This window comes from Callionymus lyra, chromosome 3 (genome assembly GCF_982586985.1).
Source record: "Callionymus lyra chromosome 3, fCalLyr1.hap1.1, whole genome shotgun sequence".
Taxonomy (NCBI): domain Eukaryota; kingdom Metazoa; phylum Chordata; class Actinopteri; order Syngnathiformes; family Callionymidae; genus Callionymus; species Callionymus lyra.
Genome location: NC_141820.1, coordinates 17,731,450 through 17,756,305, shown reverse-complemented (window position 1 = coordinate 17,756,305; position 24,856 = coordinate 17,731,450). Strand labels below are relative to the sequence as shown.

Genomic DNA, 24,856 nt, shown 5'->3' with positions numbered 1-24,856 from the left:
AAACACAGCAGTGACGTCAAAATTCAGCATTTATTTTATTTTTTTCGAGCAAATTCTTTACTTTCTGCAACGCGGTGACGCGTCGGTGTGGTTGTCATAGCAACCAGCCAACACTGAGATTTGTGAGCGTGAACTTTAAAAGAGGAAACAGATGAGGTGAGTTTTTCAACTCACGGACAGTTTAGTTTTGCTTGATGCTGTTCAACAAGTATTTCTGCTACATAGCTAATGTAGCAGCTGCGGCTAATTAGCATCATGTGAACTTTAGTGAACTTATTTTGTCTCATTTCCGTTTTTCGTATCCTGTTCAGTTTAGTATTATATTATTCATGTATATTTTGTATACACATGTGTTCTTCTTGTTGCCTTTGAGTTCGTGCCAGCACTGGTCAAAGATTCTACACCATTCTCAGCCAGATCGTCCACATGGAGCTGGAGCAGAGTCCCGCGCCATCAGAGCCAGAAGAGGAGCGCCCTCTAGTGGATGGTCCTGCCATCTCGACTTCCTTCTGGCTCCTGGAGCAGGTCAGTGGGGATTTTGAGGCGTGGGTTTGCCAACCTCCACGGCTCTTCTCCTTTCATGGCGATCCTTTTCGTTTATTCAACGGACTGGATTATGAAGAGACGCTGAGAAGACGCCAGCTTTGCATTCCTTCAACAGTAGGATCATCAGGGCGAACAAAGAGTATAAACAATGTTACACCATCAAATGGAAAAAGTATTCACAGTAAACGGGCGACTCTTGAGACGGGAAGAAAGAGACTGTGATCAATCCTCTGACTCGCTGCACAACACTTTCTCTACCATTAACGTTGAAGTCACAGTGGCCAGACTAATGGAGGACCAAAAACAGTGGATGAGAGCTTGGCACATTAAAATAACTATTTAAAACTAAAAGGTTAAGTTTTACCTTACCTTACCTTTCCTCTAGTAGCATGAAAAAATATTTGTAACTTCCATGTTAGTTTTACAACAACATTAGCATTCAGAGCATCCACAATAAACATGAGAATAATCTGTTTTAGCATCTAGAAATATCAAGGTTAGCAATCTCCATATTTGTTTTTAAATTAATTATTAGCGTTGGCAGAATTAGAAAAGGAAGCAATTGATAGTTTCTAGCGATGACACACAATATAGGCTCAGGTGGAGAAGGCAGCAGGAATTGCAGAAAGACAACAAAAAAAAAGCTTTAGAAATGTTAACATTAGCAATAATAATAAAGATTTAATTTTACATTACCACACACATTAGCAGTATTCACATTACTTGTAGCAACGATAACATTATCTTTAGCATCAACAGCTTCATCAACATCAGCTTTTGCATCACTATCTTGAGCAGAATTAGCTTCAGTTTGGCCAGGAGCCCTTTGTTTGGCTCCAGGGTGAGGAGGCTCTAGGCTGCGTGGCTTGAAGCAAGCCTACAGTTCAGCTTGGTTTGTCTGTTGGTGAGGGAGCCCTGGCCGGTCTTTCATCCACAGAGTGATCCACATTGACATAGGCTTTAATCGCATATTGCATTGTGCTGTGGGTTTGGGTTTGGTGGTTCAGGGTCACCTGATTTGCTCGGAGGAAACTGTTGCTTATTGACTTGAACAATTAATCCCTCCTAAGGACCCTAGAGGTTATCTACTGGAGAGGGGTTGAACTCTCTTTGACTTTAAGGTGGTGCCCTGCATTGAGGTTCCCCTGTTAAGGGGGTTGAGGGATTGTGACCGAGGACCTCCACCTTTGGGGTTTAGAGATTGGGTTTTCGCTGCATGGTGATCTTTGAACAGTTCCTTGGGTCCATGCAGGTGCTGTGGGGCTCTTACAGCTCTGATGGCATCCATATTTAGTTAATGCGTGTCAACCGTCCACCTATGGAGCATAGTTCTTGGGTCTGATCATCATCTTGACAGTTTTGAAGGCCTGCCTGTAGTTGGTGGGGTAGGCCTCCGTCGACATGTTGTGCCACGTCCCCCAGAAGATCCCGTTCCGGACGCCCTTGTAGCGCTTGTGGTAGTATTTACCATTGAGGTTAGCGGACATGCAGGCGTCGAACCACCAACCCGAGCTGTAGTAGAAGCCACAGTTCCCCGATGGGTACATGTCGTTGTCGCGGTCTGGCGTAGAAAAGAACTTCTGGTCATGGTTGAAGTGCTTGTCGAAGCTGATGGCGTCCCCTGCCGTCCCGCTGTGGCAGACAAGGTGGACATGTTGATTGAGGAGCATGCGTGTTTTTGTTCATGAGGTGCGTCAACACATGTGTTAGCATCTCAGTTGCATCGTGCTGTGTAGGAACCTGTCAAAGTGTGTAGGGACGTTCTCACCTGTATCCGCTGATGGAGAGACGGTAGCGTAGGAACTCATTAGCCACGTAGAATTGATCGTATTTGGCGTACTCGCGGACGCCCTCAAAGTCTTCCAACTCGATACGAAGGATCATGTCCTTGGCCTTGGTCAGCAGGTGGATAAGGTCGTTCCCTAGCCAGAACTCACCCCTATAGAAGAGAGAGACTCATTTGACTGACAATCAGGGGAAGAAATGATCGTGACAACAAGTGCAGTAACAGTACCTGAAGTCCAGGTGAAGAGAAGCAGGGGAGGAAAATAGGGGATGGAAATACAGGAAGATAGGGAGGAAATGGGGAAGGTAGGTTATGAGAAAATAAGTACAAAATATGGAAAAGGATGAGGAGGAGAAAGGAAGGCACAGTATGATAGAGAGAGCCTGAAGAGAAAGGGAAGGTTGGAAGGAAGGATAAGAAAGGTCAGAAAGGACGAAGGTAAGTAACCATAGAAGGAACGAGTGATAAAGAGGCCAGAAAGGAAACAAGTAAGGGTGAGAAAGGCAAGAAAGGAATGAAGGAAGAAGGTAAGAAAGAAAAGATGGAAGGAAGGAAGATTGCAGGAGAAACTAGGTAGCGTGGAAGGAAGGAAAGAAAGGAGTGATGCGACATGCAAGATAGGAAAGAGGAAAAGGTAGTAGGAAGGTGAGTATCTTGACATGACCTTGGAGGAAAACAAGTCACCTGAGGTTCCCGAATCCGACCTTGTACTCAGACCAGGTGCGGTTGAAGCTGACCGACCCGTTCAGTCGCTGCTGTATGACCGTCCAGCCTCCGCCAAACGACTCCATGTCACAGTACACCTCGAAGGTTCCGTTGCGTGGGTCGGGACTGAGGCGGTACACTCCGTTCTTCCTGCTGTTCAGGATGTTATAGTCGGAACAGTCTCTCGGAGCCAGCATGACTGTAGGAGGGCAGACAAGTCACAGGTGACTCGGGATCACTGAGCGACAGGCATTTAGCATCAACTTGTTGAAGTACACAGCTCAGACATCTTTGAGACTCTCATCCTAGAGCACATGGCCTGCAGCAGGGACCGGCCTACATTAGTATGGCGTTCCATAAGTGCCAAAAATCGTCGTCTGTCGTTGTGTCGTCCTGCGTGTCATCTGACAGCGACCCGTCAGGATGACATGTTAGGACAACACGTCAGGACGACACAACAGGTGGTGAATTGACATAGTCAGACGACGAAACATTAGTCTCGCCTCTGGACTGAGAACATATTTTTTTTATCCAGGATAGACTCGAGTCACCAACAGAACTTCTGCAAATCTGATGAGTAATAAAGTTCTGTCCGCATTGAGGGCGCCAGAGATAAAAGCAGAATCGACCCAGTGAAACAGCTGTGAAACTATTGTAACGTCAGTGAATTTAACATGCAGATGTCAGAATTGATATTAAAATATGATTATCTACAAAGAAGCAAAGTTATTTTGATAATTAAGGTAACGATCAGGAAAATCTTATCAAATTATGACATTAGATACAAAACGTTGAATCAATTTTCCATAAATAACCAGTAAAATCCGAATCAAATGCCTGATAAACTTCACATGTTGTCGAAATTGTGAAAATAATTTCACCGAGAGAAATAGGAAAATTTAATAGACTGATTAATAAAATTATTTAAGAAGTATATAAATAAAGATACATCATTAAAAATATGAACAATTAAATAAATAAAAATAGTAATAATTGAACAAAAAAAAATACATTTCTGTAAGATTTTGAAAAAAACATCATCTATGTATGTTGAAAGTATGTCAGAACAAAACAGGGAGCTGGACTGTAGAGCAGTGGGACGGGTCATGTGACCATGGGAAGACTTATGTAAGAGGGAGTCGACAATGAGTGACGCAGGTGAACAATCTTCTTCTCTCTGAGTCTTTCACAACAGCTCGAGACGCGTCAACTTCACAGACTGTTTTCTTGAAAATTCAACTGAACCTATCCCTGCTCCTATGGGTCTGACCTATGGCCTCCTCAACTCCGTGACTGGTCAGTTCTATGCACAGGACACTCACACTGTGGGCTGGTCTGGGCGGCACACTGGGTGCTGCAGCTGGAGCTCAAACTGTCGATGAGCAGTGTGATGTTCTCCAGCCGCTGGTCCACAAGGTTCTGGACCGTGTCTGTGTTGAGTAGCTGGAGACCCTCCAGACGACCCTGCAGAACGGACATCTGGCCCCGGGCGTTCCTCAGGCTGGTGGACATGCGGTTGAGCTTCACCTGTAGAGAAAGCAGGAGTGACGGGTCGTACTAGGCACTGTGTTTACAGAAGCAGGAATGTTCCCTGGCAGACCGGATCGGACCTCTTTCAACATCTGCTCTGTTTACATTCCATTTGGCCTCCAAAGACCACAGCGGACTAGTCGTCATGAGGACCAGCACCGAGTCCAGACCCGGGTCTCGGGCACTGCGGGTTTTAACAGGATGCTGAGCATCTTAGTGAAGGGGTCAGACAGAAGCTCTGTCAACCAGGAGAGGCTCAGATCCCAAGACGGACCACTGGGGAGTTACTAGACCTCTGGACGAGGACCAGAAAAGGAAGTTCTGGACGGTCTTCAACTTCGTCATCCCAATTGAAAAGCTGCCCAAAGTTGAACCACCTATAGATGACTTCTTACCTGCATCTCCTGCATGCTGCCGACACTCTTCTTCTGCTCTCTCTCCTCCTGACCCTGGGTTGGCTCTGGTCTTGCCTGGTCCGCCTGCGTGGCCTGGGGCTCGCATCGCTCCAGGCACTTGCTCCTCAGCTGCTTCACCTCCTCCTGCAGCTTCCTCAGCTCCTTCATGGTCTCCTGCTGCTGTGCCGGCAGCTGGACGGTCAGCGGGGGCAGAGTGAGTTGGTACCCACACTCCTGCCCCTCCTTCACACCTGCACACTGGTCCAACACCTTGATGGAGCAGGAGGTGGAGGGTTCACTTCCTTCGACTTCCAAGGCATGAAGCACTCCACACCACAGGGAGAGCAGAGAAACGCAAAACACTGTTGATCCCATGACGGACAAGTTGAGTCTGTCGAGAGAGGAGGGAGAGAGAGAAAGTGTATCGGAGGGTGAGGAGAGAGAGAGAGCTGAGGGAGGGGTGGAGTAATAGGGAGGGAATAAATAGCTGTGAGAGAGGAGAGAAAGAAAGATGGAGAGAGAGAGAGAAGCAGGAATGTGACAATGAGGTAATCCTGGGGAGTTTAAAAGAGCAGCAGGTGGAGCAGAGATCTGAACTTAAAGGAGACTTTATCATGTGATCCTCATGAACCAATGACGGCGCAAGAACCATTCAGAACCTTAACTCTAACCATTCCTCCCAGGGGTGATGCATGGATGAATGATGTTGGATGGATAAATAAAATGGAGGTGTGATGGTGATGATGAATGGATGATGGTAAAGAGATGATGGTGGAGGTATGATGTTACTGATGAATGGATGATGGTAAAGAGATGATGGTGGAGGTATGATGTTATTTATGAATGGATGATGGTGGAGGTATGATGTTATTGATGAATGGATGATGGTAAAGGAATGATGGTGGAGGTATGATGTTATTGATTAATGGATGATGGTAAAGGGATGATGTTATTGATTAATGGATGATGGTAAACGTGTGATGGTGGATGTAAGATGATGATTAATAGATGACGGTGGTTGTCTTATCAGACAATACTGAATCATGTAGCATCGTAAAGGGATGATGGTGGGATTATGATGATACTGATCACGGAGGGTTATTGATGAATGGATGATACTTGTGTGTCTACAGCTGCTGTTGTCAGAGAAGATCCCACGGACCAAGATGGAGACACTGAAAAACAAGATAAGTGTTCTCGCAGGGTCACTGAGAAGGTGAGCTCACTGGTTAATATTCAATCACTCATCAGTGAAGTTCCATCACACCTCCAGAAGGTCCTCCACCAGCTGCTGCCGAACGCTCCATGACCCAACAACTCTGTCCCCTGGCAGGTCCCAGGAATCGGAGGTTGGACTTTTGCAGGAGGCGCAGCGACTGCACTCTGAGCTGAAGAGCATCCAGGAAGAGCTGGACTTCCAGGAGAACCTGGAGGAACCAAGTGACACTGAAGCAGACCAGCTGAGACACCATCTCCTGGACGCTCACAACCAAGTGACAGCAGCTGAGGAACTACATCAGCAAAGCCAGACGCAGATTCTTTGGTACACCATATCATTATGACCACCTGTCCAAAGCTGATTTTGGTAACATTTGACCGAAACAACGTCACCCATAAATTGAATAGTTCCTCCAGACGTGGCGAGCAGACACACTACACAGAGTTTGATTGAAGACACAGATGATGTGGCTGAGGCGGTCTTGACTGAAACTCTGTTTTTCTTTTGATAAGTGTTTAATGTTTAGTACAGTTAATGTTCTTCTCATTTTCTCCTTGTCTTCCAGTCTTCTGGAGGAGAGGAGGTGGCTCCTGGAGGAGAGGACGAGAGAGTCTGATCATGTAAGTCCCTATAGTTCCTTACACTCACACATGCACAAACAAACACACACTGTTCTGACTCATGCTTACCTGCAGGAGCTGCAGAGTCGAACCAGCAACCTGCAGGAGCAGAACCATCTCCTGAGGGATGAAGTGGCCCAGAGTCGAGCAGAACTGAGGTTCTACGAACACACTGTTGCCCAGTCTGAGTTTGTTTTGACGCAAGTGTGTGTTCTGTGTAGCCGTCTGACTGAGGATCTCCAACAATGTGAAACAGAAACTCTGAATGAGGAGAAACTCTTGCAGGAGGTGAAGCAGGTGAGTGTGTGTGAGTGACAGCTGAGGTTGTGATGTCACTCTCCTGGTGTGTGTTAGCAGGAGAACTTTCACCTCCTGAACGTTCCGGAGCAGGTTGTGCAGACGGCGGCGTGTGTTGCAGACAGAAGAGAGTGAGTTGTGCAATTGTCAATGTTTTCATCTGGTTCTGATTTTCATGTGACCACGACGTCATCCAGAACATCATGGTGTTGTTTGTTAAAACACGAACAACCACACCCTTTAAACACACACACTCCTAATGTTTTGTTATCATATCCTCTTCTCATGTCTGATCCTGATGTCTCCTCTCAGAGACGCAATGAAACAGAAGGAGATTCTGGTCCAGCGGGCCAGTGACCAGGAGCAGCAGCTGCAGAGGCTGCAGGAGGTCGGAGAGTCTCTCAGGTCCAGGATGAAGGAGGCCCAAGAGCAGCTTGAGGAGCTGGTGGCTGAGCTAGAGGCTGGAGAGCAGAGGTGCAGGAATCTGGAGAGCAAGAAGCATCTGCAGCAGGAGGATGAGGCGGAGCTTACGGGCCACAGGTAGGATCTACGTGGACTCGTCGGCCCGCTGGATTCTAACTTGCGACTGACCAGGGGGATCCTGGAGATGAAGCTCCGTGGCCTCACTGCTGACCGCCATCTCCTGCAGGAGCATCTTCGTCTGCTGCTCAAGGAGAGGAGCAGGTGAGGAGAGAGTCATTTCATACGTATACACTGACCCGACCGGCTCCTCCTCAGACTCTCGGAGGTGTTGACCACGACACAGCGGTCAGTGAGCAGCGCGAGCGAGCAGCTGCAGCAGATGGTGGCTCACACAAGAAAACTACAGGAGCAGGCGAGTACCACACAACCACAACTGTCAACCATGGTAGTGATGTAGGTGGAGGCCCAGGGGAAGACCCACGACTGACCAACACTGTGTTGCTGACCCACCACCTGCTATGGTCATAATGTTTCTGTCTGATGTTGACTCACTGTCATGTATTCCAGATTATTTTAGCTGTTTTCTCACTAACCCTCCAGAGTTGGTTAGGATCATGGTCTCTGGGAAGCGAGCCCTCTCTATCGTCGTCACTTCTGGTAATAATGTTAATGTTGTGGAAACACCTCTGATGTCATGTCAGTGAACTGTCTGATGTTCCATTGAACCTCTTTCTTCGAACATAACAACAGGAAGCGACCCCTGACAGCATGTGACGGTACTTTTTTTTTTCCCCGGCTGAGTCAGCATTCTCGTTTGGTTTTCAAGGTTCCACCCTAATGATCAGTTCTTCATTTACTCTGGGAACTTTTTTAGCCGGTGGTTAGCGTTAGCATCAAGTGAGCTCCCCAGAGATCACGGCTCGTTATAACACAAACGTTGAACTGTCATGTTTGTTTTCAGTATGACGCTCTTTCGAAGAGTCAGTCCTGCATCCAGCAGAGGGAGCTGCTCCGTAGAAACGTGGATGCTCTGATGGTGCGTCTGGACCAACAGGTGAGCACCTTCCTGGGTGAACATGGGAGGTCACTTGAGGTCACTTAGAGAAGCGTGGGCGTCAGAACAAATGCAGCAGAAGTTCAATTGTTCAGAGGAAACTGACGTCACATGTTCAGAGACATTCTTAGAAAAGCATGAACATTCCAGTGAACCTGAAACAAGAACAAAGCTGTGGTGGGAAGCAGCTGGACCTTATAGTGACATCAATGTCAAAATGATCCAATGCTACCTCATCAGTTAGACCTTCCACATCAGCTTTAGCAACTTCATTACCATAACCTTAGCTCGTCAACAAAAGCTAATCTTTGTGAGCAGTTTAGCTTTAGCACAAGCAGCAGCTCTGGGTAGGAACTCAACCCAGAGTAGGATGTTCCTCAAAAGTTGCTCACAGGAAATAATGTCATAAATTCTACAAATACTCAGACAGAAGATTTTGAGGAATTATCAAAAAAGAAATGATTCATGCAGTTTCTTGTTGGGGAATGATGATAAAGATGATGGTGAAATTCATCACCTCGCAAAAACATTTTAGATGATGGTGATGGTGATGAAGATAGTAAGGATCAGCATCATTTTGATGATGATGATAAGATGACAATGATGACAACAATGATGATGACGAAGATGACGAAGATGACGAAAATGGTGATGATAATGATGGTGATGAAGACAATGATTGCAATGATTGTAAACTGTCAATATAACACATCAGATCAATAACAGGCTGACTCAGCGTGATGATTAAGATGAACATGGTAACATTGATGATGGTGTTGGTGAGAATGATGATGATGATGATGATGATAAGGAAGATGGTACGTTGTGATGATGAAGATGACAATGACGATGACAATGACGATGACAATGACAATGACGATGATGACGATGATGACGATGATGATGATGATGATGATGATGAGGAAGATGGTAATGATGTCTGTCTGATCATGTCTGTTGTGATGATGAAGATGATGATGGTAACATTGATGATGATGGTGACAGTGATGATGCTGGTAGTGAGAGTGATAATGATAAAGATGATGATGGTAACATTGATGATGGTATTGGTGAGAGTGATGATGATGATGATGATGATGATGACAATGATAATGACAATAGTGATGATGACTTCCAGTTACAGAGGTGTGGTAGTGACAGCCAGGAGTCGCGGGAGAGGCTGGAGGTTCTGGGACTGCAGGAGGAATCTGACCGCCTCTGTGAAGAAATCCGTCACCTGACCAGCCTTAGACAGCTCAGAGCCGAGGAGAAGAACCTGAAGCACCGGGAGCTTGTGATGGTCCAGGTGCTGCACACATACACATATCAGTGCACGTACACAACAGGAAGTGACCTCAGATGCTGAACAACCTTCAGGGAACTCTGAGGAACCTGGACCTGGACCTGGCAGGGAAAAACCTGATGATCCTAGACCAGAAGAAACTGGACTCTTGTCTGCGGAGAAGGTCCAGCTCTAGTCTTGTGCAGGCGAGTGGGGACATGGCTGACCTGGTTCTTGTCCTCCAGGACCTGCGAATACATGAAGCTGTGCGAGCTGGTGACAGCGGAGAGGAACAAGCTGGTGGACCTCAAGAGGATTGCAGCTCACAGGACTACCGAGCTGACCCAGCAGCTGCTGCTCCTGGAGAACCAGTTGGAGATCCAGCGCTGTCTTCTGGAGGACAGAGAGAGGTACCTGAGCCACTGACATGTGTGAGTGGACCAGGTCTTCATGTCCATGTCGTCCACAGTCTGCACTGCAAAGCCCAAATGAAGATCAGCAACCACAGCAAGAGCAGAGAACATGTGCAGAACCTGCACTCACAGGTGTGCCAGGGCAACTGCTGCAGGTGTTCATGAGGAGGTTCTGGTCCACTAAACGAGTCTCCTCTTTGGACCAGGAGGTGCTGAAGCTCCGACGACTGGCTCAGGTGTTTGAAGACGACAGAGCGGAGCTGCAGGCAGTGAAGAGGAGCACAGAGCTGCAGGAGACAGTCCTGCTGCTCCTCAGCAACAGCCATCAAGTGGCAGTGCAGCGGAGGAATACTCTGTGAGTGTGTGTGTCGTCCACCGAGGACAATTATGTTTCACACAGTCATGTGTGACGTAGCTATGCACGTGTAACTGTGCGTGTGTGTTTGTAGCCGTTTGTGTGTTTAGCTATGTGTGTGTTTGTAGCTGTGTATGTCAGAGCTGTTTTATGTGTTATTGCTGTTTGTGTTTTTGTCTGTGTTTGTGTTGTTGTGTGTGTGAGTAGCTGTGTATGTCAGAGGTGTTTATGTTATATAGCAGTTTTTGTTTGTGTATATTTGTGTGTTTGTATCAGAGCTTTTTATGTATGTATGTTTGTAGGTGTGGGTAAGTGTGTAGCTGTAAATGCCAGAGCTGTTTATGTATCATAGCTGTGTGTTTTTGCGGCTGTGTGTAGCTAAGCGTAGCTTTATGTTAGTGTATCTGTGTGTGTGCCATTGCTGTTTGTGTATGTCTCTGTTTGTGTAGCCATTTATGTACGTGTATCTTAAGTGTGTGTGTATGTGTGTATGTAGGTGTGTACGTCTATGTGTGTAGCTGTTTGTGTATGTGTTTAGTAAATGTGTGTGTTTATCTGTGTGTGTGTAGTTGTTTGTGTAATTGCATAGCAAATATGTCTGTGTAGTTGTATGTGTGTGTATCTGTTTGTGTGTTTATAGTAAATGTGTGTGTTTAGCTGTGTGTGTATCTGTCTGAGTAAATGTGTGTGTTTAGCTGTGTGTGTAGTTGTTTGAGTATAGTAAATGTGTGTGTTTAGCTGTGTGTGTAGTTTGTGTAATTGCATAGCAAATATGTCTGTGTAGTTGTGTGTGTGTTTATATTAAATGTGTGTGTTTAGCTGTGTGTGTATCTGTCTGAGTAAATGTGTGTGTTTAGCTGTGTGTGTAGTTGTTGGAGTATAGTTAATGTGTGTGTTTAGCTGTGTGTGTAGTCGTTTGTGTATAGTAAATGTGTGTATAGCTGTGTGTGTAGTCGTTTGTGTTTAGTAAATGTGTGTTTAGCTGTGTGTGTAGTTGTTTGTGTTTAGTAAATGTGTGTGTTTAGCTTTGTGTGTAGTCGTTTGTGTATAGTAAATGTGTGTGTTTAGCTGTGTGTGTAGTCGTTTGTGTATATTAAATGTGTGTGTTTAGCTGTGTGTGTACTCGTTTGTGTATATTAAATGTGTGTGTTTAGCTGTGTGTGTAGTCGTTTGTGTATATTAAATGTGTGTGTTTAGCTGTGTGTGTAGTCGTTTGTGTATATTAAATGTGTGTGTTTAGCTGTGTGTGTAGTCGTTTGTGTATATTAAATGTGTGTGTAGCTTTGTGTGTTTCTAAGTGTGTGTGCGTCCACAGAGGAGTGCAGCTCCTGCAGGAGGAGCAGGAGGTGGTTGGCTGCTATGAGAGGCTGCAGCTGCAGGAGAAGGTGCTGATGAAGGGCAGCTTGAGTTTGGAGCTGCTGGAGAAGAAGAGCAGAGAGCTGCAGATACACCTGGACGACCAGAGGAGACAAGTGGAGCTGAAGGAGAAGGAGGTGCTGCTGTGCAGGAAGCTGGAGGAGGAGCTGGTCCTGCTGATGATTCAGGTGATCTCTGGTGAATGAATGTCTCTAACACACTCACACACACACTCACACATACTGACTCTTTTTCACTCCCATTCCTTCTCCAACACACTCTCTCTTTCACTCCCTCTCACACACACTCTCTCTCTCTTTCACACATAGTCTCTCACTTTGACTCTCTCTCAGATACACTCTTTTTGAATCCCTCTCACACACACACTCTGTCTCTTACTCCCACTCCATCTCGCACACACTCTCTCACTCCCTCTCTCTCTCTTACACACATGTGCACACACTTACACACACACTCTCACCCTCTCTCACACACACACACACACCTTCCCTAACTCACAAAATGACACTATATCTCACTCCCACTCTTTCTCAGACACACACTCTCTTTCACTCATACGCTCTCTCTCTTACACATTCTCACTCTCCTTCACTCTTTCTCCCTGACGCTCCAGACACAGCTGGTTCTGGGTGTTCCTTCAGACCTCATCGTCGTTTGTTGTCACAACTCCAGTATGTTGAGACTCCTCAGAGAATTCTCAACGGTGGAGGAGATAAGGAGATGAGTTTGGGAAGAAGACGAGGAACATAATAACCTTTGATCATCTTTGACTGACGACTTTTCAGCTGTTGGAAGCGCGAGCAGAGACTCTGCAGGCTGTCAATCATAAATCCGAGCATAAGGAGGTGAAGGGCAGTGACCTTTCACCTCTGGAGCTGGTTAAGAAGGAGGAACAGGTGAGTGTGTTTGATATGATACTCCTGTGGTGGACCTGTCTGATGTTTTTTTTTCTGTCAGCTGGAGCTAAGCCTGGCCAGGAAAGAGCGCCACCTGCTGGAGAAACGACTGCTGGTCGAGCAGGCAACGCGGCTGACGACGCCCCTCGCAGGACAGGTGGAGGAATGCAGGCTGGAGCGTCTGAGTCTTGCTCAGAAGGTGAGACTGCGTTTACCTCCGGAAGGAATTATAGCTGTTGATGCGTTTGTGTGTATTTGTGCAGTTGAACCAGCTCCGCGGCAGCTTGATAACGTCGTCTGATCGTCTCATGTCTGTCTCTGCACAACTGTCCATGAAACAAGCTGCTGTTTTCTCACGGCAGCAGGAGCTCCGCGAGAAGGAGATGCAGGTCAGACACACACACACACACACACACACACACACACACACACACACACACACACACACACACACACACACACACACACACACACACACACACACACACACACACACACACACACACACACACACACACACATCTCTTACCTACAACAGAGTTTGTTATTGTGTTACTCTGGCTTAGAATAGTGAACCCAGTGGAAGACAAACACTTTTTTGTGTATCTGTGCTTGTCTCTGTATGTGTGTATCTGTGCGCGCTGTAGTTGGATAGCTGTCGGTGCAGAGTCGCCCTGGGTCTTCCACCATGTCCTGAGATGGAGGAGAAGTGGAGGAAGATGCTGCAGGACAGAAGGAGGAGAGAGAAAGACAGAGCGGAGCAGGAGGAGGTGAGTAGAATAAACAAGCTAATGAAGTAGTGATGGAAGGATGAAAGAGAGGGAGTGTTGCCGGATGAAAGTGGAGACGGATGAGAAGAGTGTGAGGGATTTATTAACGTTTGTTCTGCTTCTACAGCGGGCCCAACAGAAGCCGTGGTACCAGCTACCGAGCGGAGAGTGGACCACAGCAGAACCTCGACCCAGTGCCTACGTCCCTCAGACTGACGGGCTACCACTGCCCCGCCCCTATGGAGCCCTGGCACCAGTCAAACCCTGGCAGCCTGCAGCAGCCAGCAGACACTTCCTGCCACATGATGCGTGACATCATCGCCAACAACACTCATCCTACTGATGACGCCGTCTAGATTGAAGAACACATTTACACTCCCTTTATTTGTCACTTGCACTCAAACACTGAAGATGTCTTGGCTGGAGTCGACCAGAGTTTCTTTGTCCAAATACAAATGAAGTAGATTCAGAAAATCCCTTTTTTATGAGTCCAACCGCCTCTCCATCATTCCTCTCTTCTCTCCTTCACTTCCTCTGCAGCTCCATCGTGGTCTGCTTCAGAGCACTCTCCTCCACGAAGTGAGAGTCGATGTTTCCCTGCAGCCGAGGCAGCGCTGACACACAAACACACTTTCTTGTGAACAAACACGGAGGGACGCGAGGATCGGGTCACAACTCACCTGGTTTCTCCAGGTCCGACAGAATCCTGGTGAGGACCGACAGAGGAAGGAAGTCTGTTCTGAAGCTGGAACCTTCTCTGCACCTGTCAGATCCCTGCAAGACAACAACACAAACACAACTGAAGGAACAGAGCAATGCATCACAGTAGATGTGAATTTGTGTGTATTTGTTACCTTGCGTGTGCGCCTTTGCTGCAGCAGAGTTCTGACGTACAGTCTGGAGGTCGAAGCTGAGCTGATGGGATGATCCCACAAGTGGAAGACCTTCTTCTGTAGAGGCTGACAGCAAACACACATAAACACATGTGCACGCATACACACGCCGACACACAAATATACATACGTACATGGACACATCGACACACTTACAAACATTCACACATGCAAACTCATACACGTTCATAAAAATACACACTCAAACACACAGGCACACATACACATACCCACATTCACACACGCAAACTGAATATATATACACACACACACTTAAGCACACATATACACATGTGCACTCATATACACACTCAAACATGTACACATATACACACCGACACAGGTAAACAAATATACAGACCTACACACATGTGCACACATGCATACTGTACATATACACAGGTATACACACGCAACAGACATAAACATACATGCACACGTTCACACACTCACACGTGCGCACATACACACTTACACACATGCAAACACACACCTGTTTGAGTCTGCTCAGGACACTGAACTTGAGCTTCTGGTTGTCGTCACTGTTGTCTAGCTCTGGAACCATTTTTAGCGTTAGATGACATCGTGAAGTGTGTATGTGTGTATGAGTGTGTGAGTGTGTGTATGAGTGTGTGCATCACTCACCTGTCATGAGGCGACACACAAACGTCTCGGTCAGCTGGAGACACCGGTGGTCCAGGTACTGCAGGAAGGTATGACGTGGAAGAACACGAAGGGACAAAACACACAAGATAGAGTGGAACCCTGCAGAGGAGAGGACACACTGGTGTGTGTTTGTTTGTTTGTGAGTGTGTGTGTGTGACAAAGTGTGTGTGGATTACCAGGGGGGAGGGGCAAACACAGCCCCAGCGTGGCCTCCAGGATGCGAAACATGAAGTGAAACACGGATGATTCTGCAGGTCGTCCTGACTCATTCCTGTAACACACAGACACGCACGTGATCGGCCAATGGACACACAAACACACACAGACACAGACACACCCACACAGACTCACAAGTCGAGAACACGAGGATCCAGTTGATATCTCAGCCAGACCGACTCGCACATGTGCCTGACGAGCTCCAGCTACGCACACACATTGAAAAGTGGTGATGTCATGATCATGTGTCCGTCAACATCAGGGTGACATCACTGCCCACAGTTGTTTTTAAGTTTGTGAAACTACTCATGAGTGTGTGCGTTCTAGTTAAATTGTGTAACCTTTTTCAAACTAGCATTCTGACACCTAATGATGACATCATCAATACGGCGATGCTAGTTCAACATGTGTGTAGCACCTCAATGGAGATCAAAGTAAAATGTGTTATTCTGAGTAAGTGAGTCACCCAAAATTTGACTGCAGCATGTACACACAATAACACACAACACTAGGAACGAACACACAAATGAACAAACCAGTTTAGCGACGTAGCCGACGGCAACATCGTCGATCTTCCTCTTGCCGAGTCGCGGCACCAACCCGCCGAGATGTTCCCGAAGTTTGTTCACCGTCTGTCACACACAAGTCAGCAACTTTAGATGCAACTTGGTGTTTTGTAACATTGTGCAGTTCAATTTCCTTCAAACGTTGGTTGTCGTCGTTGAATTGTGGATTGTTGTACTCAACGGTGATCGATCTGATGTGTTACAGCAAACTAGATTATAAAGTTGTGTTGTTTACAGCGGAGGGGTATCAGTCCATCATCCTGTGCTAGGTGTTGTGTTACACTGTATTTTGTGTTAAAGTGTTATGTTAATGGATAACTAATGTGAAAACCCAACTCTACTGACTCACTCTCATGTTACAAACGTTAAATCTTCCTCTCCAAGATGCATTAAGTCTCTCATCATGAATATGTTTTGAACTTATTACTTTATAAAGTTCTCCCCTGTATGAAATCTCGGTGAATGAGAGTGGAGTTCATTGTGACATAAAAATGGGCTTTACTTCTCCTCCAGCCAGCTGTAAACACACCTGCGTTGTTTATACAACGAGTCCCTTCGACGTGGAGACTTCTGGGTTGGATGACTTTCAATGACGATGTTTGACCAATCATAGGCGAGTGGGTGTGGTTATGGTAAACAAGATTTCATCTCCAGAAAGTGTTTTCAGTGGGCGGGGCTTCAGATCATTTTCTAATGTAAATATTTAAATGAAAAGAGAGTTTTGTACAAACAGACACATACTGATGATACAATAGAGTCCAACATCTATTTAAGACGCACTTAAATTAACACGTTAGATGATCTTTAAAGTGCTTATTTGTTGTTTTAACAATTGTGAGTTTAGTACGTTGTGTTACATTATATACATTTAGTTATGATTTATTACACAATAGTTAGTTCAGTTTTTTGTGATACATAATTAAGATTGCAATAATTTGAGTACAAAATTGTGAGCTCAGTTTCTTATGTTGCGTCAAATTCAGTTAGTTTTTTTTTACACAGTTTGAGCTCAGTTTGTTGTGTTAAACGAGTGGGAAGTTGTGTTGGACTGAGTTACCCCAACTTTTTGATTGTTTGACGTTAAAGTTAGTTGGTTGAGGTCATTTTTCTTGTGTTTGTTGATCTGTTGTTGCCGATGCTTTCTTTTACGACACTAGATCATTGTGTTGTTTTGTGAAGTCGTGTCTCACCAGGCCGATCAGCGCCCTCTGCTGGTGGTCGTCCTCCTCTATGAGGGGCATAGACCTTTTTTCTGGAACCAAAACGCAGAGTGGGTGGTGTAAGTGTGACGTCATCACAATAGTAACAGTGGGGTGTGAACCCAGATTGATGCAGAATACACGGACTGAAGTCATGAGAGCGAAGACGAGGAAATATGTGAACGTCAGGAGCAACATATACCAGACTCACCATGAGTCATCCAGGAGTCGATAGATGTCAGAACTCTGCAACACAAGCGTCAAACACAACATCAGTTTGTTCATGTTTGTTTGTCCATCTGTCTTTGAAGTTTCGATCTTCATATGACTCAGTCCAGTGGTCCACTTACTTTCTAGCGTCCTCCAACGAGAGGTTCCTCGAGCCAGATGATGTCGCTCCAGAACACTAACACATGACTGCGGGATTAGTCTGGCAGAAGGTTGGACAAGAAGCGCAAACAGAGAAGAAAAAAGTGGAAGAGAAAAAGTAAAGAAAAAGACATAGAGGAAGATGAATGTAATAGGAAACGAGAACAAATTGAGAAGGAAACATAACAGGAAACAGATGTGGAAAAAAAGGAAACAGAGAGAAAAAAAAAAGAGGAATAAATAGGAAGCCTAGGTTAAAATGATAGAGAGATAAGATAGAAAGATAGATATAGTATGATATAGAAGACAAATACAGAGGAAACATAGGAGGAAATAGAAGAGAGAAAAGGAAACACACCAGTTTGTTCCAGTCGTCTCGGATGGCGGCGGTTCTGTATCGAGTATTCGGTAGAACCCTCAGGTGTTTGGACCTTTCAGCGTTACATTGGAGGTCCGACCAGAAGCTCTGGACCACTCCAGTCTGACAGAGACAGACACTCAAGTGGACACGTTGGGGGGGCGAGCAGGGTTAATCGGATCGTACCGGCACACTGAAGGTGGCGCTGAGCCGAGTCTCTGTGAAGCAGACAACACCAGGAACCTCAAGCAGAATCGGCGCCACCTCCTGGAGACAGTAGAATGTCACATGGATAAGGGAAGCCGAAAGCTTCTGGACCCGCCAGTCGGACCTGGAGCTGCTGCAGCGAGGAGAACGGCAGAATCGGATCCAAACTGAGACCAGGGTGGCAACAGGTTCTGAATAAGGAGACTTTACAGGGACAAGTTAGTGGTGCCAACATAACCTGACAGAGAATTCTACTCATGGAGACCCACGGACCCAAAATCACTTCCTGGAGCGGGTCGAAGGACTGGATGCGGTTCACATGATCACACAGCCAGTCGATCACCTGGGGAGGAGAGCAGGTGAGCAGTTGCACAGACACAGAACGTCGGGGGATTCACCTGAGGCTCAAGAACCGGGTCAGAACCCATCTGCAGAAGCAAGATATGGAGAGCAGGGAGGCACTGGCCGTGTTTTCCGGGGTCCCTGTGGAGGAAGAGAGACATCAGGTGATGTCAGCGTGGACAGGGAGTTATGAGACAACAGCGACCTGGAGGGGGCAGCAGAGCGCATGAGGTTGAGGAGGTGGGCGGAGCTAAAGTCCACCTGGTACTGTCGACCTCTGGACCAGTCCAGCAAGGAAGAACCACACTCTGAACGAACTGCTGTAAAATGGCCCGACTGCAGACCAGAACCGGCATCGTCTCCTACAAAGGAGCTGAGATGAAAAACATGACCCTCACGAACCTTCATCTGACCTCTGACCTGACAGGAAGAGTGAGTGACAGCTGAGCTCCGGCTGTCGACTGTTGATGCAGTGAAGGAAACAGCCCGACAGGTGAACAACCAGGTAGGAGCCTAAACACACACACGAACACACATTGTTAATGTGTAGAACTCTCTGTACATCAATACACACACTGTAGAAGGTGTGTGTGTGTGTGTGTGTGCATGCATGTATATGTGTGCGTGTGTCTGACCTATGGTGAAGAAGAGTGGATGCTGACGTGTCTCATGCTTTTTCCCCAAAGAAACACGAAATGTTTTACTGAAATCTGTGACAGAAGGAAATGTAAACAAGGATCACTCAAACAAATACACACACACACAAATACACACCTTTGTGAAGCAGCATCAATGTGTACGTCATTTCCTGTCCATCATCAGGGAGTTGGCTGGAGAAAACACACAAGCGTCCTGACAAACATACAGAAGCTGTCAATCAAATCCTTGTCGATAATGTATGTGTGTGTATTTATGTGTGTGTATGTGTGTGTGTGTACGTGTGGTTGTTACCATCTCTTTGTGTGAACACTTCCACCTTGACTAACTCTTCCACTACTGTGTGGAAATGATCAAAACCTAAATTTACGAATCTGTTGGAGAGAAACACACACGTGTGACCATATACAGAACTGAGTTCTGGTTCTGTTTCTGGACTTACTGGACTCCAGGGAAAGAGTTCTGTGGGAGCTTGAGCGGGATCTGCAGCTGTAAGACACAGGTGAGCCTCACATACGAACAAACAAACTTCAAGGAACTCAAACTCACCACAGTCTCACAGCAACGGTCCGGAAAGAACTGAACACATGTCAGCAGAAACAAACTGTCCTGGAGACGAACAAGACCGGGAGTCAGCACCGTGGAGAGTGAGAAGGAGAGAGTGTGTGTGTGTGTGTCTCACCTGGAGTTTGATGTAGAAGAGTCTCTGCTGGTCGTGGTCCCACTGGAAGCAGCAGGCATCCTCCAGCAGCCGCTCTGTGGTCCTAGACAGACGTTCCGGGTGCAGCATCACCTGGATCGGGGCAGCAAGAGTCTGTGAGGATCAGTTTATACGTGGACACTTACGAGAGTCTGGACGCACCACTCTGTCCCCGGGTTGTCTGCTCAGCGGCACATGAAGAAAATCCACATCTAGGAGAACATGAAGCCAGGTTCTGCTCTGAGACTCTCCAAGTTAAAGTAAAGATTCTACTTTGGCAACCAGGTTCTATATTTAGACCAGGCTGTACAGGGATTCCATGTTTTACAAGGAGGTGCTACAGTGAATCCAGATTCTACGAGGCCAGATTCTACGGTGACCACATTTTCTCTGATAACAGGTTCTACTATAGAGACAGAGTTCATCTATAGAATCCGGGATCTTCTATACAGACCATGTTTAACTGTAGCAACCATGTTCTCTTAACCCCTTTCATCTGCTGTTACCACCTTGTTTTATTATCATGTTATTATCCTCCACCTCCTGGTTTTATTGTATTGTGAGATTTTAATGTGGAGTGACCTTGTTTTTTTAAAGGCGCTTTTAAATCTAATTTATTATTATTTTTATACTGGGAGACCAGGCTCTACAAGACCTGGTTCTACTATACAGAGTATGTTCTGCTATACAGCTGGACCAGGTTCTACAGTGAAACCTGGTACCAGACTGAGACCAGGTTCTACAGTGAGACCTGGTTCTAGACTGAGCCCAGGTTCTACAGTGAAACGTGGTACTAGACTGAGACCAGGTTCTACAGTGAGACCTGGTACTAGACTGAGACCAGGTTCTACCGTGAGACCTGGTACTAGACTGAGACCAGGTTCTACAGTGAGACCTGGTACTAGACTGAGACCAGGTTCTACAGTGAGACCTGGTACTAGACTGAGACCAGGTTCTACAGTGAGACCTGGTACTAGACTGAGACCAGGTTCTACAGTGAAACCTGGTACTAGACTGAGACCAGGTTCTACAGTGAGACCTGGTACTAGACTGAGACCAGGTTCTACCGTGAGACCTGGTACTAGACTGAGACCAGGTTCTACAGTGAGACCTGTTACTAGACTGAGACCAGGTTCTATGAAACCTCACCTACAAAACTGTTAAACGCTAATTATTAGACTTCTGACTTGACACAAGATGTTGATGATTTCAAAAGTGAGCTGTTCATACGCTGGACTGAGAGGGTTCTACTCACATCCGTCTTCGGTCAGCAGAAGCAGATGGCTCTCGTGGACAGACGGGTTCTCTCTGGCGGTGTGAAGAAACTGAACACATGAAGGTCAAAGGTCAGGAACCATCATTGTCTCCTCTCATAAACAAGACCACGAGACAATCTCTGAATTCCCCACTGACAAAGAAACCACCTCAGACATCAATGAGAACCACAAAGATGAGTCATGACAACACACCTGAACTTTGACTCTACAGTCCACAGCCTTCAACACTTTGGTGTGGTGGACCGGTCGAATCTCCATCAGAAGAGTCAGACACTTGGAGACTGACACACACATGTACACACACAATGACTTGTCAAACATGGTAACAAAAGACCAAATAATGATGTTTGTTTGTATGTGTATCTATGTGTGCGTGTGCGTGTGCGTGTGTGTATGTTCGTGCGTGTGAGTGTGTACGTGTGAGTGTGTACGTGTGCAGGTGTATGTGTATACTTTGCTTCAGTCTCTGGTCGTCGTTGTGATTTTGGCTCAGACTGACAGCTGTAACAGACGAAGAGAATAATTACTGGATAATAAAAACACATGCACACTTCCTCACCTAACAAAGTTTCTTCAGAGTTCAGTGAGCAGCTGCTGACACACACACTCCGGTCGAAGCTGTATAGGATCTAAAGGAAGACAGAAATAACACCAACGCTGATCACAAACATCTGTTCCAAGATAGACCAGGATGGTCGACCTTCTGGAGTTAAACTCACTACCTTGATGTTTTTGGTCTTTGGGTCGTACTTCCCGATCGTGGTGTTCCCGGTGTCGTCCTATCAGAGTCACAGATTAAGGTCAACACCTGCAGCACCTGCAGCAGCAACTGACCGTCCAGCTCAGCAGCATCCCTCCATCCTGCTCCATGTTGAGGACCCTCAGGTCCAGACCTACTGCAGCAGAGCAGGGTCACAGAGTGAGGACATGCAACAGCTTCAGCACTTTCTGTGACATGTCGAGGTAGGTATTTCAACTAGCAACCGTTTGAAATAAATGACCCCCTCACCTGTCCCGCGGTGAAGCCCCGCCCCCACCGCGGTCAGATCCAGCTCCGGCCTCAGCTCCAGCATGTCTCCGCCGCAGCTGGAAGGAAGGGATCGACCCAAAGCCTGAAAAACCCAGCCGAAGTGGTTCCGCTCACGTGACTGTCAAAACACACACGTTCGCACTTTTACACGAATTTACTGTGGAGCTCCGCCCCCTCCTGAGCGACGCCGCTCATAGGCGCGAGAAGACGTCAAGTGACGGGCAGGAATGTCACAACGCCCTGCTGTGGTGCTTCACGACAGACCTTCAGTGGAACCAGTACCTGCACGGATGACACACGAGAAGAGTTTGAAAACAATACACATTTCCGGGGAAGATAGTAGTACAGGGTGAGGCAAGTCAGGTGACCCGCAATTGTTGCACTTTATTAAGGTGGAACCACAACGTCGACAGAATGAAACTCGATCCTTTATCCGTCATACACAAGACACATATTTGCATTATAACGACTATTTTCAGCCTGTCAACTTGCCATTTCTAAGTAAAACTATTGTGAGAACTTACTGACAAATTTACCGACTCCTAACTTTTTGCTGCAAAAATATATTTGTCCAGTAAGTAAGGTGTATCAATGCTCACTCAGTTTTATTTTTACCTTTAAAGTATATACTTTATTTAATATTGTTTTTATTGTTTAAGCGCTTTGTGACCCTGGTCTGGAAAAGCGCTATATAAATACAAATTACTTACTTACTTACTTACTGCTAAATGAATAACATTTTTGTTTTAGAAATATATATCTTATCGTTGAAACCCGTGACTTCATTGAGTTTTCCTGGCGCAGTTTTAAACAAGTTTAAATCAAATTAAAAACTTAAGTCACTCGTGAGTCAAAGTGATAGTGAAAGTGGGGGTTTTAGTTCAGGATATAAAAGCACAGACAACATGAGTCATCGACGGGTGAATCCAGGGTGTTTCCAAAAGTGGGGTGACACATTAATGGCTTTAAAGCAGTGAGTGAAGAGATATAAAAAGTGAAGAATCAGTGTGAGGCTGAATTTGAAATGTACCTAACCAATGCTAGATCATTAGCGCCCCCAACGGGAAAATGGGGGTAATGCTCACATATACGTTCATTTGCCTTGATTTTCTACTCTGGCTGATGTAGTTAACCATTAAAGTTTAATGTTTGTAAGGGTCTTATTTAGTTTCGCTGATCCGAAATACAACCGCAGTGAAAAGGCAAAGCTTGAGGCACTGAGCCAAACTACGTCACATCTCCATTGAGGCGGAGTGACTTTTAAAACTACAGGAAATAATAAGGTGGACTTTTACAACAAAGTAACGAACGTTTGTGCGGCGAAGGACAGGCAAATGGACCACAAATAAAGGTAAAACCAGAAACAGTTTTAATCTGAAACGTATAAAAAGGAGATAAGACTAAGAAAAATACAGTAGAATATTTAAAAACTACATTTTGGCCTTAAATCAAATGTTCTTTGTTTTTCGCTTATAATAACCCATTTAATAGTATTTATTTCTCTTTATTTCTCTTTGTTCTTGTTCTTATTTTATTTTGATTATTTTTTATGAATAAAGGGATCAATAAAGTTCTATCTAACCTAACCTAACCTAACCTATATATCTTTTCATGATGATAAACTTTAGTCCTTTTGCGCAGATCTAGCCAATCACAGAAGACCCCACAACATATTAACCAATCAGAAGCAACAAAAGGCGGGTCTGTCTTTACTGGCAGCAATGCGACTAACATAACAAGTTTGATCGAGTCATCGTAACTTAACATTTTAATTCAAATACAGCGCTGACATCATAATGCTGTCAATCTAACTATCACTCGGGATTGTTCACTCTAGAGACACGTTTAAATCTGGCAAATAACTTCCCTTTGGTAGGAGGAAATAAACGTTTTTGCATCTTCCTTGTAATCGTTTATCATCAGATTCAGTTTATTTAAAAGGATAATGTGCAGTTACATTATGACATGGCTGAACCAGATTTAGCACAATGCTATTTTCCAAAGATTCAGACAGTTTTTATAATACATCACATACAAATAAAGCAAAAACACAATAATATACAAAAACACAGTACAATCTAAATATGTCAATGGTGGCCAAATACCGGTCTGGTACTATTAGTGCGAGCAAGACTGGTCTAAAAGCCAGTCTTTGACAGCCTGTGAGAAGCGATGAAAATATGCTTTGTTCCTTTGATTGTCTGGGAGCCCGTTCCATTCTTTAATGCCTTTGTATGAAAAGGCTGATCGAGAGAACGCAGACTTTCTTTTTGGAACATTGCAGTCCCCTCCGGACACTGACCTTAAAGCTCTGCTTGTTAGTTGAGAGCGTGGCTGTACATAGGTCTTTAGGGGAGGAGGGGCAGCATCATGCAGGACTTTATGTACCAGACAGATATTAGAGAACCTTAACAAGTTGTCAAAGCTCAAGATTTGATGTTTTTCAAGGATGAAGCAATGGTGGTAACGCTGAGGTTTTTGATCAAGGATTTTTAAGGCCTAGTTTAAAACTGTGGGTTTCGCTTGGGACCATGATGACAAGCAGTATAACAAATGTGAATTTATCATTGCATGAAAATAACATTTTGCTGCTTCCAATGATGAGGAGCTCCTGATGTGTTTCAAGTTGGCAATGTGAAATGTCAGCACATTTTCACGATTTTTAAAATTAAGCGTAGGGTCCAAAAAGACACCCAAGTATTTCACTT

At 45.6% G+C, this 24,856-nt stretch overlaps 3 protein-coding genes across 4 annotated transcripts; 1 reads left to right on the top strand and 2 right to left on the bottom strand.

Annotated features, from left to right (window-relative positions):
• Window positions 1-17: 17 nt before the first annotated feature.
• Window positions 18-14,149, top strand: ccdc146 (coiled-coil domain containing 146). The gene is made up of 22 exons (XM_087786723.1): window positions 18-525; window positions 6,096-6,178; window positions 6,296-6,505; window positions 6,747-6,801; window positions 6,877-6,959; window positions 7,023-7,098; window positions 7,156-7,229; window positions 7,411-7,638; window positions 7,693-7,782; window positions 7,837-7,933; window positions 8,483-8,575; window positions 9,714-9,881; window positions 9,953-10,041; window positions 10,103-10,267; window positions 10,327-10,402; window positions 10,477-10,625; window positions 11,941-12,169; window positions 12,788-12,898; window positions 12,960-13,097; window positions 13,162-13,287; window positions 13,546-13,668; window positions 13,796-14,149. Exons 1-22 carry the CDS (start codon window positions 427-429, stop codon window positions 13,979-13,981), a joined length of 2,748 nt encoding a protein of 915 aa, XP_087642849.1. The 5' UTR covers window positions 18-426; the 3' UTR covers window positions 13,982-14,149.
• Window positions 1,198-5,352, bottom strand: fgl2a (fibrinogen-like 2a). The gene is made up of 5 exons (XM_087786722.1): window positions 4,963-5,352; window positions 4,360-4,564; window positions 3,017-3,236; window positions 2,315-2,485; window positions 1,198-2,178 (listed from the first exon to the last, which is right to left on the bottom strand). Exons 1-5 carry the CDS (start codon window positions 5,335-5,337, stop codon window positions 1,863-1,865), a joined length of 1,287 nt encoding a protein of 428 aa, XP_087642848.1. The 5' UTR covers window positions 5,338-5,352; the 3' UTR covers window positions 1,198-1,862.
• On the bottom strand, window positions 14,034-22,306 carry gsap (gamma-secretase activating protein). 2 transcript variants are annotated; one of them, XM_087786720.1, is made up of 32 exons: window positions 22,128-22,306; window positions 21,953-22,014; window positions 21,841-21,897; window positions 21,678-21,747; window positions 21,572-21,619; window positions 21,311-21,399; window positions 21,097-21,166; window positions 20,004-20,053; window positions 19,824-19,934; window positions 19,691-19,750; window positions 19,584-19,630; window positions 19,436-19,515; window positions 19,259-19,336; window positions 19,120-19,194; window positions 18,905-18,997; window positions 18,690-18,846; window positions 18,541-18,625; window positions 18,416-18,485; window positions 18,267-18,346; window positions 18,122-18,202; window positions 17,936-18,058; window positions 17,559-17,614; window positions 17,420-17,454; window positions 17,200-17,261; window positions 15,980-16,075; window positions 15,579-15,649; window positions 15,404-15,498; window positions 15,207-15,326; window positions 15,055-15,116; window positions 14,523-14,627; window positions 14,349-14,442; window positions 14,034-14,282 (listed from the first exon to the last, which is right to left on the bottom strand). In XM_087786720.1, exons 1-32 carry the CDS (start codon window positions 22,189-22,191, stop codon window positions 14,194-14,196), a joined length of 2,535 nt encoding a protein of 844 aa, XP_087642846.1. In that variant the 5' UTR covers window positions 22,192-22,306; the 3' UTR covers window positions 14,034-14,193. The 2 variants fall into 2 exon arrangements, with proteins under 2 accessions (XP_087642846.1, XP_087642847.1); XM_087786721.1 differs by having other exon boundaries at window positions 21,953-22,011.
• Window positions 22,307-24,856: the final 2,550 nt, after the last annotated feature.